The 17253-nt window shown below is 37.7% G+C and overlaps 1 protein-coding gene across 3 annotated transcripts; it reads right to left on the reverse strand.

Moving 5' to 3' along the window:
• Positions 1-196: 196 nt before the first annotated feature.
• LOC132143597 (LIM domain-binding protein 2-like) lies at positions 197-16783 on the reverse strand. 3 transcript variants are annotated; one of them, XM_059553968.1, is made up of 10 exons: positions 16490-16783; positions 14615-14717; positions 13648-13820; positions 12544-12666; positions 6705-6788; positions 6462-6585; positions 5450-5503; positions 4570-4694; positions 3413-3468; positions 755-890 (listed from the first exon to the last, which is right to left on the reverse strand). In XM_059553968.1, the coding sequence occupies exons 1-10, from the start codon at positions 16619-16621 to the stop codon at positions 884-886; spliced, it is 981 nt and encodes a 326-aa protein (XP_059409951.1). In that variant the 5' UTR covers positions 16622-16783; the 3' UTR covers positions 755-883. The 3 variants fall into 3 exon arrangements, with proteins under 3 accessions (XP_059409950.1, XP_059409951.1, XP_059409952.1); XM_059553969.1 differs by having other exon boundaries at positions 3409-3468; XM_059553967.1 differs by lacking the exon at positions 3413-3468 and having other exon boundaries at positions 197-890.
• Between the last annotated feature and the right edge of the window lie 470 nt (positions 16784-17253).

Here is a 17253-nt window from a genome sequence, read left to right on the forward strand (position 1 = left end):
TTTGTACCGCGTTTCTCTGACCACTAGAGGGGGGAAAAGATTCAGAGATTATTTTCGCATTAACGGCGTTAAACATAACATAAGCCTATAGCGTCGCCTTTATTTATTTAGATTATAACAATGAAAATCACTCTGTGTTCTCGAGTAGGCTTTTTTATTACATTGATATCAATAACCAAACACACAGAATATGGTATCATAACCAAACACATTTTATTAATGCAAATGATTGAAAACCATACATAAAATACACACAACTAACAGCACAAATCTGCATGTTTTACAATATGCATTAAATTGTATTTATGCTCAAAACGCTATAGCGTTCACAATGGGACTTTTTTTCATCCGGTTGTTGTAGCGAAACCAAACAGTACGGTACAGAAGGAAGCCGAGACATCCACTGAGTTTTAAAAAAGGGCTGAAAAATTCTGATTTGAAATGAATTGATAGATCTGTATATTTACAAGACTTGCAGTATCTTTTTTTTCCCTTCAGAATACTTAAACTAAATGATTGAAGATGTATGTCTCAAATGTGGAAAACCGTGTCACACCAACATAAACGCTAGCATGCACACACACACACACACACCTTCTCTCCTACAGTTGAAAATACCCCCGTCCCTTGACAGCACCGTTGCCATAGCTACCCAATGTCAGATCACATTACTCCAACTGCTGCGTTGCCATGGTACCAGGCTTACTGTCTTGGTTGCTAGGGTGCTGGTCATTCCAGGAGCTGCCGTTTCCAAGTGTCGGTGAGTTGGTGTAGTCATGGAGACTGTTGACAGGGTCGTACTGTTCGTTCTCGAGACGTGTGATCAAACGCTCGTCCACGTCACCCAACTCCCCTCCCATTAGAGAAGGCTCCCCTACCACCATCACATCCTACAGCCAGAGAGAGAGAGAGACAGAGAGAGAGAGACAGGGAGCGAGAGAGGGAGAGGGAGAGAGAGAGAGAGAGAGAGAGAGAGAGGGAGAGAGACAGGGAGAGAGAGAGAGAGAAAGGGAGAGAGTGAGAGAGAGAGAGAGAGAGAGAGAGTGTAAGGGAGAGAGAGGGAGAGAGAGAGAGAGAGAGTGTAAGGGAGAGAGAGGGAGAGAGAGAGTGAGAGAGAGAGAGAGAGAGAGAGAGAGAGAGAGAGAGAGTTGACGTAAACAGAGATGCGGGGGTCGAGTAAGAGAGAGAATAGCCGCAGAGTAGAAAGAGAGAGAAGAACGACAGAAGCAGAATCATTTATGGCTGTTATTTTCCAAAACCTGAACTTGTAATATAGTTAATGCAAGCATACAGTAGAGAATGTGCAAAATTGAATAAAAAAAGATGTGCATAATAAGCAGAGCTGGGTAGTGACTGATTACAGGTATTCTGGATTATGCAATCAGATTACAAAAATTAAGTATACTTGTAAATAAATTAAATGACATTTTAAAATACTTGTGATCAGACTACAGTTACTTTTTTGTTGATTACATGATTATTCACACATTATTCATAATTTGTTGATTCTCCCTAATTCCTCTTTTTCACCTTTTAAATGTTCCTTTTTAAAGTAGCATATTACATCTTTATATATATATATATATATATATATATATATATATATATATATATATACAGTCTTCCAGTTTTGTGGACATACACACAAAGACTACTCGTTAGTTGGGTGGCTACACAGCATCTGACCAATGGATTTACAAAAATAATTTCAGGTGTTTCAACATTAAATCGACTACTAATGAACATGTTTTTAATATATGATTTAACATGTTTTTATTTGCATTATTACTCAGGGGGTTATCTAATAATATATTGCTTCTTATTTGGAAGGCTTTTGTCTTTCAAACACAATAAAATGCACAAATTCACATTGTATTTTATTAAATTTTTTCTGTCATCTGGACTTCTTTTAACTAATGTATTTAATTGAAGTACCCCTGATTAAAAAAAAAAAAAACATATTCAATAATGAAGCATCACATTTGCATGTTCACCGTTCTATGACATTGGTTAAAGCTCACATGACATACATGTAAACAAATAAAATAATTAATTTTTTGGAAGTGTTTTTTTTCTGTTATTATACATTTATTTATTTTAATTCTACATTTTTATGATTTAATTAATGATTAACTTTTCATTAAACTCACAAACCTGCAGTACCTTTATGAACCACAGTTTGGGAGACCATATGTAATGTAATGTTTAACGCACTTTATGTTGTTAATTGCCACAAACGGAATATATTTTATTTTTTTTTATTTTTGAATGTACACTTTTTTTATATCAATATGGTACAAAATTATCCTATTTAAATTCATGTGAAAAACAAGTTACATCAAAAGTAATCTAAAAGCAATCAAAACGTATTCAAATTATATCACCTAAAATGTGTAATGGATTACGTTACTAACTAAATTTTTTGTCAAATAATTTGGAATCAGTAATGGATTACAATTTGTAAGTAATCTACCCAGCTCTGATAATAAGGAATATGTTCACATAAGTTTACTGTGGCGTACTCACTAGCTCTGTTATATAGGCGGTTTCAACGGCCACAACATAAACAAACGTTACTGCGCATGCGCGCTTTTTTGGACCTAACTTAACTTCCCTGTAGACTTCCAAATAGAATCAATAACAACAGCCAAGTCCCTCTAGAGTAGATATTTTTTGATAACAAACAAAATATGTTTGTCGCGTGGATCAGGTGGACTTAATGAAAATGCAAATTCATTCTTTGTCAGCAGGAGGTGTTTTAAAGCATAGACATAAAGCGCGAGAAATAGAGGTTTCCCCAGTAACAGCTGTAAACAAAGCAGAGCTGGTACCCTCACACGCTGCTTTATCAGGCATACAACATGCAAGTCTTCCTTCAGAAATACAGCAATATATAAACACCTGTGCCTCGTTTTAATATTTAAACATATAAATGTAAGGAATTATTATTATTAAACGTGCAGTACATAACGTTACTCATGTTTATTCAACGAAGCCTTTTTGAAAATCGATCAGTTTTAAAATTGTGGTGAGTCTCCAAAAATAAATAAATGTATGGGAAACACATCCCACAGCACAACCATCTGAGCCCAACTTCAGTCTGCTCATCACCTTGACTTTAACTGCGTTTGTAGAAGGCACTGCAGCCAGACCGATATACACAACACAGACCGGAAGTTAACTTAGGTCCAGGCGCGTGCACCCGATGAAACCGTCTATACGCAGTCATACACACACATGCACACAAACTCGTCTCCCGACACTAGCTCTTTAGACTTTAATTAGATTTTTTTTTTGATAAAGAACACCTAAATAACAACATATGTGCTAATTAAGCAAATTTGCATTGCTAAGTAGCTCGTTAAGACAGCACATGCTGCGTGATTACTGTCTGCATGTGTCACTCACCTACCTAAGCTCCGCCTCCAGCCACCCGCCACCCCTCGTTTCCCCGGCGACACGTTTAGGCTGGGGACCAGAGACGGACAATACTAATTATCATCAAATCAGTTACGGCTAATAAGTCTCAATTACAAACAAATGAATCAGAGTAGACAAATCACTACATATAAAAAAAAATTACTCTAGCATTACAAATTACAATCACACTGAAAACTGATTGTTACTTACTATAAACAATAAAACAATGTAATTCAGGTATTGATTTTATAATACATTGCATAGAAATATTACAATATGAAAAAAATAAGATGGGTTAATGTAGTAAGCTGCTTTCTCTGTCTTTCCCTCTCTATACTGTTTGGTTATTTCTTTACACACCCACACACACACTCATGCACATATATGTAGACATCCAGACATTCTCCATAAATCAATTTTAGTATATCTCTCCTATATGATTTTTTCAGTGTGGACCACTGCTTCCCTGCAAGTGTGTAAGTGACTGCATCTACAGTATGTCCGTAATGGAATACTATGACCTGAATACTGTGCGGTATGTATTTAATTTTACAGTTTGCATTTTTTTTTACAGTCTACAACTGTATGTGATTTCTTTATATTTTATTTAGTGAATGCTGTCCAGTTATCAACTCCAATATGTGAAAAGAGTTCAAGATTGCAACTAATATTACTTTATACATAACACTGGAAATGGGAGGGTTTGTCCAATTTTTGTGGCATTTAAAAATGATTGGAATTCTGATAAAAAAAGGTCACAGTTACCTTTTTGTAAGTAATTATTTTGTTATTCTATGTGTTTGTCTGTGATTTATTTGTATTTATTTTATTTTATTTTTTTCAGTGTATGCAGCTTTAATTTATTGGAGGTTTGTTTAAAATGTATGCATTTAGCAGACGCTTTTATCCAAAGCGACTTGCAATGCATTCAAGCTAACAATTTTTTCCTAACATGTGTTCTTTGGGATTAGAACACATTGCATTGTGGGATATAGTATTCAACAACAGCAAGCACTGTTGCACATTTTAATTTGTGCATACAGAAAATTAGCATACATACTATATGCTTCAGCAATACTAAGAGTAGTAACGGTAGTATGGTATATCTCCATTCCGAACATAGCTTTAGGGTATGTTGATGTGATGTACCTGTGATGGTAGGCTGAAATTATTGGCTGGGTTTCGCTTCTTGCTGTTTCCTGTGCTGGTATTGGATGCGCTACCAGCTGAGTTCCTCCTCCTCCGTCTCTTTGTTGCTGGTTTGGCTGGCTCTGCTGTCAATCAAAACATAAAAACAGCATAATGCAAACTGAATCAGCATTGCATTCCATTAATTGCATTCTATGTTGGAAACCATAAAAAATTTGGTGGATATATAGATTAATAGATGTGTGCAAACACACAGCAAACTGTATCTTTTAAAAAACACATATCAATACTGCAAATGAAACCAACAAAAGAGTGGTAGAGGTCTAAATAACTGTATTCTGATTACATTTTTTAGCATGTATAGGGAAGAGCAGAACCTATTTGATTTGCATTTCCTAAGGGAAATGCCACTGCTTGCACAGCAACAAAAGAATAGTGTTTTTTCTTATATATAAGGCTACAGTTTTGAGAAAATGAAATGGCTTTGCCCTTGTCATGACACTATGTGTCTTTTTTTTTTTTTTGCCAGGTGCTCACAAGGAATTTTCACATTGGCTAAATTAGAAATAACATACTAGGCTAGCATAGTACTCAGCATGCTATTTTAAATTCAGCCATAGTGCAGTGTTTTGCACATAGCTTTAAGGTTAAATATATGCAGGAACTGCAAGATCTGTCACAATTCAGAGTTGCAGAATCTTCTAGAAGCATCAATATGAAGTTTGTATTTGATTGATCCAGTTCAGGTTGAAGTAAATGTTTTATTATTATTATTATTATTATTATTATTAAATATTTAGAGTTATGAGTGTAGAAGAAACCCTAACTAGAATGTTTGAGGAATTGTAAAAAATGAACGCGCATAGAAGAGCATACATACATTTTTTGGAATTAGAGGGAAATATTTCTGTCTTGAAGCTGGGCGAGGGTCCAACTGAATTGAAAGGAATTAATAACAGTCAAAAGACACCACTGTACCATCTTTCAGAAACAACATTAAGAACATTTCAGTAAATAATAATGAGGGTGCAAAACAGTAAGGAGAATGAGAAAAATAGAGGAACAATGAAAGAGAGTTGCCTGAGAAGAACAATAAGATTATTGTTGAGTCAAAACAAGGAATTATTGTCACAGAACAGTAGGAGGTAGTTATTTTTTAAAAAGAGCAGTAAAATAGCACATAAATAACAACACAAGGTCAAAGCCTCCATTAATTACTGCAGATCACAAAACCCTTAACAGCCTGTGCTTATTACTTTGAAATGTTAATGGGGAATATGAAATATGTTTACAATGTACAAACTACTGTAAATTTAATGACATTGTGTAGCTCTTAAGAGGAGAACAACAGAAAGAAATTAAATAATGGGGGAAAGAGTAGCTAAACAATGCTGGTGTTTCTATATTAATCTTTCACAACAGATTGTATTTAAGAGAGAAAGAAAGCTAAGAGGAGACATGAAACGAGATCTAATGAAGAATGTAGAAGCTAGAGTTATAATTAACTAAAACCATAAACAAAATTACAAAATCTTGAGCTAAAATTATAATGAAAATGGGAAATATAAAAAATTTCAAAATATGAATATGAATTCAAAATATTAATAAAAAAAACTGTGTCTCTGTAATACTAAAATAACTTGCGTGAGGCTTGTGTGTGTGTGGACCAGGTATTTACACCAAATGTACTCACAAGGACATTTTTGGTCCCCATGAGAAAAACAGCTTATAAATTATACAGAATTAACATTTTTAAAAATCTAAAAGTGCAGGATGATAGTGTATACAGTCTGTACATAAAAACCATTATGCCTATTAGAAGTCCCCATAAAACATGGAAACCCAGCATGCATATGTGTGTGTGTGTGTGAGAGAGAGAGAGAGAGAGAGACCTGGTGGTGTTGTCATCCTCTGCCACTGGTGAAAGAGGCAAGTCTTCAGGCAGTCTCTGGGACTCAGTCCATATGTCTTATGCCTAGACATGAGCTCCTGCATCGGCTCTAGAATCACACACAACTACCCACAAATAAAATAATCACTCAGTTGTTTAACACATTAAAAATCAATACAATCCATATGAGAGTTGTTGTGTTTGTACAGTATGTGTGTGTACATTATGTGTGATTGTAACATACTCTGAGGTAGTTCAGCGTGAGGTTGGTAAGTCCCACTCGACTGATGTTTTTGGACAGTTGTTCCAGAGCTCCAGGGTCTTGTGCCTGACAAAGACACACACACATAGACACACAAGTCCATTTATTCACTCTCTTATTTTGTGCCCCATCCAGATAGAGCTCTAACTCATTACAGGATATGTTTCCATAGCAACATCCTGACAGCTTAGCTAAAAGGTTTGGATGCTTTCACCTTGATTGATAAAAAAGGGCTGAAATGCATTTTGTTGTACCATAACCAACTACCTGTGAATGCATCTGAAAATACCTGAGTTTGTCAATATGCCAAACAAATCCATGGTAGACATAACCCACATATCTGGGGAAACTGTATTATTTAGAAAACAGCAAATTAGTTTTAGATTTTTTATTATTATTATTTAAATCGTTTAAAGCTTAAAATAGTGTTGTAAATGTGACATATGTAAAATTTGAATCCATATAGTAAGCTAAAAAAATTTATAAATAATAAACTTCACTCCGATTCGGCAGTACTGCACTCATACAAGCAGTGCATGGCTCATGTAAGAATAATATTACACACACACAGTGTCAGAAAAAGAAAAAAAAAGGACAGTGTTTTACTTATATTAACAATTACTGAGAGTATGGGTCACATGGAAATTTACTAATGCTAAGGGAAGGGAACCTACTTTACACACAAAGTATTTGATATTTTTAGCAAAGAATTTTACAGACACTTTTAATCAACGCAACTAACATTGCACTCAAGACACAAAATTTATCATTAACAAACACCCCAGTTATCAATTCCATGACCTTATGTTATTGCTATCATATAATTTATTTTTTAATCCAATTTAGAGTAAAAATACCATTAACTGTTAACTGGTATTGGATAGGATAATTAGGGTTGTAGAACATGTTCATGAAGAATATGATTATCATATATTATAATATACAATGAAAACTGTATATTAAATATTTTTTAAAAGCAGTTCCCTACCAGTGATGCGCGGGTCAATGTATTAATAACCCGCACCCGACCAACGTTTTCAACTAACCCGCCCGCAACTAGGACCGCAAAAAAAGGAAAAGAAAATATTGTACCCGACCTGCTTCCTGCCCCGCATTTTTTAAAGTAGTAAATGCTCTTCATAGCGTCATTGGGCCATAGACGTAGGAACTAGGCAAAAAAAAAAAAAACAACTAAAAAAAACAAACAAACAAATCCTTAATATATTCTAATTTTGTCAAGAATTATAAAAAAAAATCGTCAATAAGCTCATAATTTGTTCTAAAAAAGTCTAGCCTGGCTATTTCTATTTTGATGTTTCTGTTCAGCAGACACTGATGCTCTGGTTTGTTCCGATCAGAGCTCGCAAGCAGAGAGCGCATTTCTTACGCTTCACTCACTCATTCCGTGGGGTCTCGCTCAACCCAGAATGGCCTGCTGGTTCGAAAATATGCAAGGAGACATTTAATTGTTTAGTAATAAACTGGTGTTTTCTGTGTCGCTGCAAATATGAAGTTGACGATGCGGACTCGCCACACCAGAGAGAAATGCACATTTCATATGGATAACATAATCAGAGAGTAGCCTATTTATTTTGATTTTTTTTTTATATATATTTTAGTTTAAAAGTAGACATTTCTAGTTTTCTGAAATATATAGCCTATATTTCTCAAATCTGTGAGGCACAAGCTGAGTTTCGGCGCCCTCCAATTCACATGCAATGCAAGTTATTGTGCCGGCGCCTCATTACATTGTCTGCTATATATTTGCGTCTTATTTATAAAATACGGTCAATTGATTGATAAAACATTGATCAAAATTAAGATACAATTTATACAAAACGAAAATCTTTTAAAAAGAGTTTTCTATAAAACAAAACTTAATTAAGTTGTCAAAATCATGTTTTACCAAAAACAGCGTCTTCACCTTTTCTCTTGCCACTTCCATCTCTATCTGCAGACTGAGCTCGTGCGTCATCTTCGCGCCAGTTATTCACCCAATAAAGTGTAGGCCTATGTATTTCAAAATTGTGTCTAGTACTATATTAATTACAAAGGTTTAATTTGCATCTTTATTTCAAACGACCTGACCGACCACGACCAGAATATCATTAAAAATATTTTTGGATGACTCGCAGGCACCCGCTCATTTTGGATCAACCCACGCATCACTGTTCCCTACCAAAAGTTTGGGGTCAGGGAGATTGACTTTGTTTACTATTTTTTTTTAAAAAAGAAAAAATTGATTTAAGCAAAGAAACATTCAATTGTCCAAAGGTAACAGTAAAAACCTTTATTATGTTTCTATTGTTTATTAAAACAAAATCCAAGAAATGCTGTTCTTGAGTTCCTTTCTGATGGAACGTCGAACTGCATTCTCTAGAGGTCACTTTGGGGAACTTCTTCAGTGTGACTGGTGTCTGAAGCATACATCTAAACACGACAATAACATTGGCCGGCAACAGCCTGTGACGTCATCACCCGGCGAGACCACAGTATAAAAGGGTGCCACGAGAACACAACATCCTCTTCTTTGTTTTCACGAACTGTTTTGTTTGAAGCACTGAACGATTCTTCTTCTTTACTATTGCTAGCACTAGAAAGGCAATTAAGTGTGTAGATCTGTGTCCTCATTATTTGACACCTGATGACACACACGATCTCTGAGTCATTTGTTTGGGCAAAGAGCATGTGTGGCAATGTCCTCGAGGGGGCAACTTGCATGCACTGTGAGCTTTTTTCTATGAAAATGCTATGCTCTCGAGGAAAGAAGGACAGCCATCGGCTCCCCATGGTTCAGGGCACTCTGCTGCTGAGGAACGGAGGAAAATTAGTTTGTGGGGATCGCAGATGACCTGGCTGATGAGTTAAAAAAGGGTCTTTCCCTTTTACGATCATACGAGAGTGAGCAGCTGGATGACGATGCTATTTCTCTAACATCTTCTGATCCAGCAGCTAATGTTCTGCTGGCTCAAAGCCAGTGCGAGCAGGAGATGTCAGATGAGGACAAAGAAGTTGAGAAGAGACATGGAAAAATCCATTCTTGTTCCGCATCCACAGATTACAGAATACTATTTATGCCAACATCGAGGGAATGCTTGAGAATGGTTATGAAAGGATGCCCCCTGTTGAAGAAATACTGGCCTGCTATCTCTCTATAGGGGAGACATCTTCTCTTAAGGCTCCCTCTCTGCCGTCCAAACCCTTTCAGGATATACCCCATTTAAATGGCAGGGCTTACACGGCAGCAGGTCAGGCTGCAGCCTTATTGCACACCATGGCAGTGCTTCAGGCTTATCAGGCTGATATGCTGAAAGACCTGGATAAAGTACGGGTTTATTCCCATATGAGATGGCTGAGTTGCATCACACCACAGATCTTGCTTTCCGTGCCACTAAGCAGGCCACCACTGCCATTGGCAGATCCATGGTGGCCATGGTGGTCTGGCGGTTATCGGGTTGAAAGAGAAATGCTTTCTTTTTGATGCACCAGTTTCCCCTTCTGAGATTTTTAGTACTTCCGTCAAGACGGTGGTCGAGAAGTTTAAGGAGGCTAAGACTCGCTCAGCTGCCTTTAAATCCTTCATTCCAAAAATGTCAAGGTCTGAGCCCGAACATCAAAGGGGCGTGGGTCTAAAGGTGTCAGGCAAGATTTGAGGTAGCTGATCCAGACAAGACATTTTCAACACTCTTGTCTGGACCAGAGTAAAACCTGAGCCATCTACTCACCTCTCTCTGTGAGTATTACATCTGCTCTCCTCTTACTTCCCTTTCATTTTCCTGAAAAGCTTTCCTCCTGACTGAGGTTAGGTAGGAGCCTCCTGCGCTTGCATTGAAGTCTCTTATGCTGGGCCTATGATGTTTTGTCTAGTTTCTATGTCTCATAGAACTACCTACTGATGGTCTGGACCCCAGTGCTCTTCGGACTTTGCCTCCAGCCTATATCCATGATCCTGAGGTTGAGTACACTGCATTCCCTGAGGAAGAGGGATTTGTGTTTTCTGCGAAAACCCCTTTGTATGCTTATGCTCTGAGGAGCAGTAAGCTCTATACGCATTAATGGTTATTGGGTCCCAATATTTCTTCAGATTCTATCGAGGTCTGTGTATACGGGACCCATGGTCTCTATCGAGCTGGAGACCATGTCCAGCTGCACAAGTGTACTATCTCTTATTGGGCCCTGCTGGGTTTCCCCTTCTAATCTAGCTGAGAAGTGCTCACCTCACTGTGAGGGGGTTAGCTATGAGTCGCTCCCAGAATGTGCTGTAGGGCCTGCCTCAGCTTGAGAGCTGAGAGTGCCGCTCCTAAAGAACCCCATTTGCAACAAACAACAAAGTGTTAGGTCCATCTCTGTCGCCTCCTTGGTCAGTTGCCTTTATGTTGGGACCATTTTGTTCTATTAGAAATGTGTGAGCCCTTTCTAGCAGACTCCCATTTCTGATGTCCCACTTGCTATCTATCTGCTTCCTGGACATGGCTGTGCTCCCCTCACTGCGGGAGGGTCCCTTTGAGTTGCCAGTCCTGGGCGGACTGGGTGAGTCCTCTCTACTCAAGAGTTAGGTCCTCTACCCTGGGCTATTGGTCACTTTGGTCAAGCTGGGTTCCTCTCTCTCCTCGCTAGGGGTTGAACCCTCCACTCTTGAGCTCCATGTCAGTGACATCAGGTAGTTGGGCCGCTTGCTGATTCCTTGATAAGCTGCCCCTTTTTGGGTCAAGCTAGGCATTGCTAACCTCCGATGGTGCCTTTGAGTCTGCTGCTCCTGAATGAGCATTTGTGGACCTCTCATAGAGTCCTCTGCTCATTTGACCTTCATTGAGTGGGGTTCTCAGGTTGAGTCGCTCTTCTTGTTGGTCAAGCTTAGCAGTACCCTTGGGGGTTTCATGAGCAGGTCTCTTTCAATCTGAGCATCTGAGTCTATTTTTGAAGTTGAGCCTGTGCTGTTTTGAGCTACAGATAGTAGTAGTGTGTTCTCCCGGCCTTTTATACTGTGGTCACACCAGCCAATGTTATTGTCATGTTTAGATGCTTCAGACACCGGTCATCCTGAAGGCATTTCCCAAAGTAACCTCTAGAGGACAGAGTGTCTCGTTCCCTTCTCAGGGGAATTGTTGGAGTTTCCACAAAGATTTTAAGAAAGCACAATAGTTTTCAATATTGATGATAATGTTTGTGCACCAAATCCATGTATCAGAATGATTTCTGAAGAATAATGTGCCACTAAACTAGTAGTGACTGCTAAAAAAATTGTTTTGCCATTATAAGAATAAATTATATTTAAAATATTTTAAAATGAAAAAAATAATTATTTTAAATTGTCATAATATTTCAGAATATAAATGTGTTTTTGATCAAATAAATATAGCCTTGCTGAGCATTAGATACTTCTTTTAAAAAATATAAAAAATCTTACCAACCCCAAACCTTTGAATATATGTGACAGCATGGACTCTGCAAAGATAAATGTCTTAAACAATAGAATGCTACAACTTTAATGCAAGTTTAATTTTTATAGAAGAATTCAGAGTAAGATTCAGAGTGGTATCCAGTTTATCATCTCAAAATTATTAAATTTTTAGTCCATCTTTTTTTTTTTTTTTTTTTTGCCTGTTCTGTTGCTGAAATTACTTCTGCTTTATTTACTGCTATGGAAATAAATGGTCAAATCTGGCACATTGCATGTTGGGATATAGTCTATTCTTCTCAAAACAGTGTGTTCTGTGTATGCTGCAAATTCTGGTCAATGTAGAAGGTTGTTCAGGTTGCATATCATTTTGTGTGAGATATATTAAGGAGGACCTTTTGATTCACATGAAAAGTAACTCACATTTACAGCCAAAACGCTGCGAGGAATGAGTTCACTGTAGTGTGTGATAGTGAAGTGCCATGTTTTGATTCTCATGAGGTCATCAAAGGTGAATACAAGAATTAGACGACCTTCTGTACACACCTGTGAAAAAAGGAAGAGAATAAGTTCTTCGGTTTGTCATTCAGTTTTTTTTAACTTTCAGAATAAAATAAGACAGACATCATACAAAGACAATTCATTATCTTGTATCTTCTGAAATCATAACACAGACTTGACCAGTGTAAAAGCTTGTGAGAGAATTACATCTAGCTAATTTAAAAAAAAAAATTTCATTCATTTAAAACAAATGAAATTATACGGTTCTCTCATTAAAGCAGTATTTTCAGCACAAGCAGGATTTTGTGTGGAACTCTGAACCCCAACATTCTGTTGCCGGGGGAACGGAGGGTAGCTGCAAGGTTGGCATAGCAACGGGAGGGATGTAATCCCAGCAGACACGCTCTGATCAATGCCTCCAGTACACACACACACACACCCACTTGGGAACTGTGTCTGTATAACTTAGCTACAACATACAGTCTTCCGAATCAATATTTAATTCACAAATGTGCATTTACTAAGAAGCATAGTTGGACAAAACTCTCTCTCTCTCTAATTGACAACTGAATGATTCTGCATCGTAATGGCGTACCATATGAATATTGCATAGGACATTCAGAAAATCATGTTATGTTGGTCTTTTGGGATCAAAGTATTCTTGTCATATGATATAAATGAAATAAGCAAAGGCATTCTCTGAATAGTATTGTAATATACTTGCTCAAAGACCGTATTTGCAGACTTTTCATCAAGATCATCCTACAGTTTTAGTGCATAAAGCTATAGGATAGAATAAAGAGAAGCGTTTTTTTGTGGATGAGCGAGGGAGAGAGGGAGGGTGAGAGAGAGAGAGAGTGAGGAAGAAGCCGAGAAAGAGCAGGAGGGAGAGGGAGAGAGTGGGGGTTATATTTTCCTTTTTTGTTTTGTGCAGTTCCAGCCCAGAATTCACAATGAGGAATACATTAGTGCTCAAAATGAGGAAGCAAAGACTCACTGAGCCAGACTCGTGTATGTGTGCAGTACCTTAGTGAACGTAGGTTTGCCATGTTGTGTTGTCATAGTACAGTTATGTGAGTCGACAGTAATAGTTGAGTTGTTGAACGACTCCTTTGTTTGTTTCAGCTCAAAAAACAACTCATAGACTCCTCCTTCGAACAGAGAACTGAAGTAACGAGGGATCAGGGTGCGCCCGATGGCTGTGGAAGAAGGAAGGATAGTAAGAGAAACATACGTGGAGAGGGAAATTTCATTTTGAGGACATCCGTAGTGGTCACTGATTAACAAACACAAGGAAAAGAATGGTGTAGACTCTATGCAGAGGTGTTTATTTATTAATGGCCATATGATGAAAGAGACTCAAAGTTGGGTGACACACTGGCCGAACACCTTTACTGGCAACCGCAAAATTGTGTGTTAGTGTGTGTGTCTCTGTGTGTGGTCCCCTAAGAGTTGGAAACAAACAGGCTACTGAATGCCGCAGGCATTAAGTCCAGCAGGCTGTGTGTGCGCACAGAACAGTTAGTGCTCTGGAGTTGTCAATCACTGCAGTAGAGGTGTGTGAAGTCTGCTGGCCCATATTTATTTGAACACCCCAGACCTGTCAATCAAATCTCACCACATACACAGTGAATAAGGAATGAATGAGACTGAGTGAAATCCAGCACAACTATGTACCTGTCTAACTCTGAACAAACTGAAATGAATCCAAATTCAAACTCTGCCTTAGAAAGGGAAAACGAGACAAAGTGTGCAAATTTTATTATGATTTTATTTGTGATTTTGTGATTTGTGATATTTTACACATTTTTTGTGTAAAACAATATATATATTTTCTTTACACACTGAATGTGAATTTATACATCTGATTTATTATTTTCAAAACAGCTTTAAGGTAAAGAGCAACAGAAAAAGTTGAAGAATCAAAACCATTACACCCCGACCTTTCGAACATCAGTGGATACATGGTGACTATGGCTCTGCACACACTTACTGTATGTCTTTGGTCCCTCCTCCAGGCAGAATGAGAGAGTCAGTGTGGCATCTTCTTCAAAGAACTCAGTGCAGAATGCATCCCACCACAGAATATCACAGTCCTGTGGGATCACACATTAACATGCATTTAACACTGAGTGAGACAGAGGAGAGGGACAGAAGTACTTGGCCTCTGAATGACCTAAAATGACCATAATTAGGCCTGGCACAGTGATTATCATTTCAAAGCTTTCTGTTTATTATAAACACACACCCATGTTGATTCTCTCCATTAAGGGCAGCAATTTACACCACAAATCCAGCCAACTACCACTGGCCTGCTATTGAGATTTACTTGATTGTATTGGACATTATTTATGCCAGTTCATACGCCACAAAACACTGTTTTTTTTTTTTTTACAGCTCTTGCACTTCAGTCTCTGTGTGTACTAAACATGTTAGAGAGTTATTAGATTGTGAGAAAGGGGTGTTTCTATAGAGGACATCATTCCAATAGGTCAGTCTCTCTTAGCATTATCTGTCAAATTATTATGACTCCAGGTGTGCTGAACAGCATTTCATACCTCCGGTGATACATTTTATTTTCCTCCATTTATTCACATTGCTTTTTCTGAGTGTAAGCAATATATTAAAAGTACTATTTATTGTTGTGTATTATTTTTGTACACACACTGACAGCATCAGGAAAAGCAAATATTAACACAGCTTGCACTGCATTTTCAACCTGGGCCTACAGTATTGAGGGAGAAGAAATACATACATACACACACACATATATATATATATACTAGTCACATTGCATATTGTTTGTCCGGTTCCTGTCTTATGGAGAGTACTACAGTAATTCATGCTACCAACATTTTGGAACATCACCTTGCTGTTTGTGTTCCTAAAAACCACCACATAATCAATAGATCAATAGTGTATTTGGTATTGTACCAAACCAAGGTCTAATATGTTGTGTGCTCTGTCAAATCCTATTTAGTGAAAGTCCGAGAATAAGTTCAGTTTGTAAGAGAACATTGGGGTCACACTGTGGTGATGCGAGAAGAATAAATAAATACGTTAAAGTGATTTGTCCATGGGGACTTTTGGCTACTTAAAAAAAGAAAAATCAAATTATGTTTCATCTATGTTAAAACGTGTCAAATGTCTGGTAAAGATATGATCATGGCTTTGGCAACCTTCAAGTGCTTTGGTAGCCTATGTGATGATTTGGATTTTCATTTTGTGTGCAACAAAAATAATGTTTGACTGCTGTAATAATAATGTCATTTATAAGCTGTCAACTTTTGATGTATAAAAAAAAATATGAAAACTGATTAAAATTCTGATCTTCAAACTGCTATTCTGGCATAGCTGTGCATTGCTGTTCACTTCTTATTTCCATCATAACCAGCAATATATATTTTGTATATGAAGTATATTTAGTTAATTTTGTTTATTGTTTTCTAAAACGCAATACAGAAATGTCAGCACCATTTGGGACAGAATGTTGAGATATTATACACATAAATACATGGCCTAAAATGAATTCAAAATACGATGTCTCTTTTCTTTTTTTCTTTTTTTGGGGGGAAAAGTGCAAATAATAGCTAACATACATTTTTAACACTTTTATCATAAAGTAGGGTAATTATTGAAAGATCTTGATTCTTTAAAATCATCTTAATTGACAGAAAAGTTATCCTTATAGATTACATGATGACTATTGATCTCTTATCTAAAATGTATGTTTGCTTCATATATTTAAGAACGTATATAAAATATTAAATGCAAAGTCCTGATTACGTACATAAAATAATAAATGCAAAGTCCTGATTACATACATAAAATATTAAATGCAAAGTCCTGATTTTTGGTAATCACTCACCTCAGGCCGGGACTGGAGCCGTTTGTTGAGCTCGTGCATCCGGTACTCCGGCTGCACCGGGTAGGGCGCGTGTCTCCGGTAAAAAGGACCGAACGGAGAGGAGTAGAAAGGGTCGCGCGGCGCGCCGGTCATGGTTTCTGTTACCGACAGCGCGCGAGGAGCGCATCCACACGAAGCACGTGGAGCACGACGATCGTAAACATACACACACGCGCGCGCTCCCGGACACAAGGAGAGATGCGACTGTCAAATCACACGCGCGCTCTGCTGTGAGAGGAGAGGAAAGTAGAGGAGAGGGGGAGGAAGGACTTCATGAGGGGAAGGGGGAGGGACGAGGAGGGGGTGGAGGACAGGAGAGAGGCTCCTGTAAATTGGTGGGTCTTTCCTTACAGTACAATCTGACAAGTTGTCCAATTAGAGCAAAATTCAGTGGAACGCAATCACTGTTTGCTTTTTTATATTTCGGATAAAATCCCCAATACATGTTTTATAATGCAGTAATAACTACTACTGCAGTGTGTGGTACTGGGGCATAGTTAGCTAATGTGCAAATGAACTGCATACAGCATTGCACGTATTCAATGCAGAGCTGCAACTACAGTGTGTGTGTGTGTGTGTGCGCGCGCTTGTATTTTTCCATCTCTCTTTCTTTATGACTCACACAAGAGACTTGCTCTCCCACACACACACATTCTCTCTATATTTTTCCCTCTGTCTATCAATTTGTCAATTTAAGTGTGCTATATTGGCATGAAAAAAAATAT

Source organism: Carassius carassius, chromosome 7 (assembly GCF_963082965.1).
Source record: "Carassius carassius chromosome 7, fCarCar2.1, whole genome shotgun sequence".
Classification (NCBI taxonomy): Eukaryota; Metazoa; Chordata; class Actinopteri; order Cypriniformes; family Cyprinidae; genus Carassius; species Carassius carassius.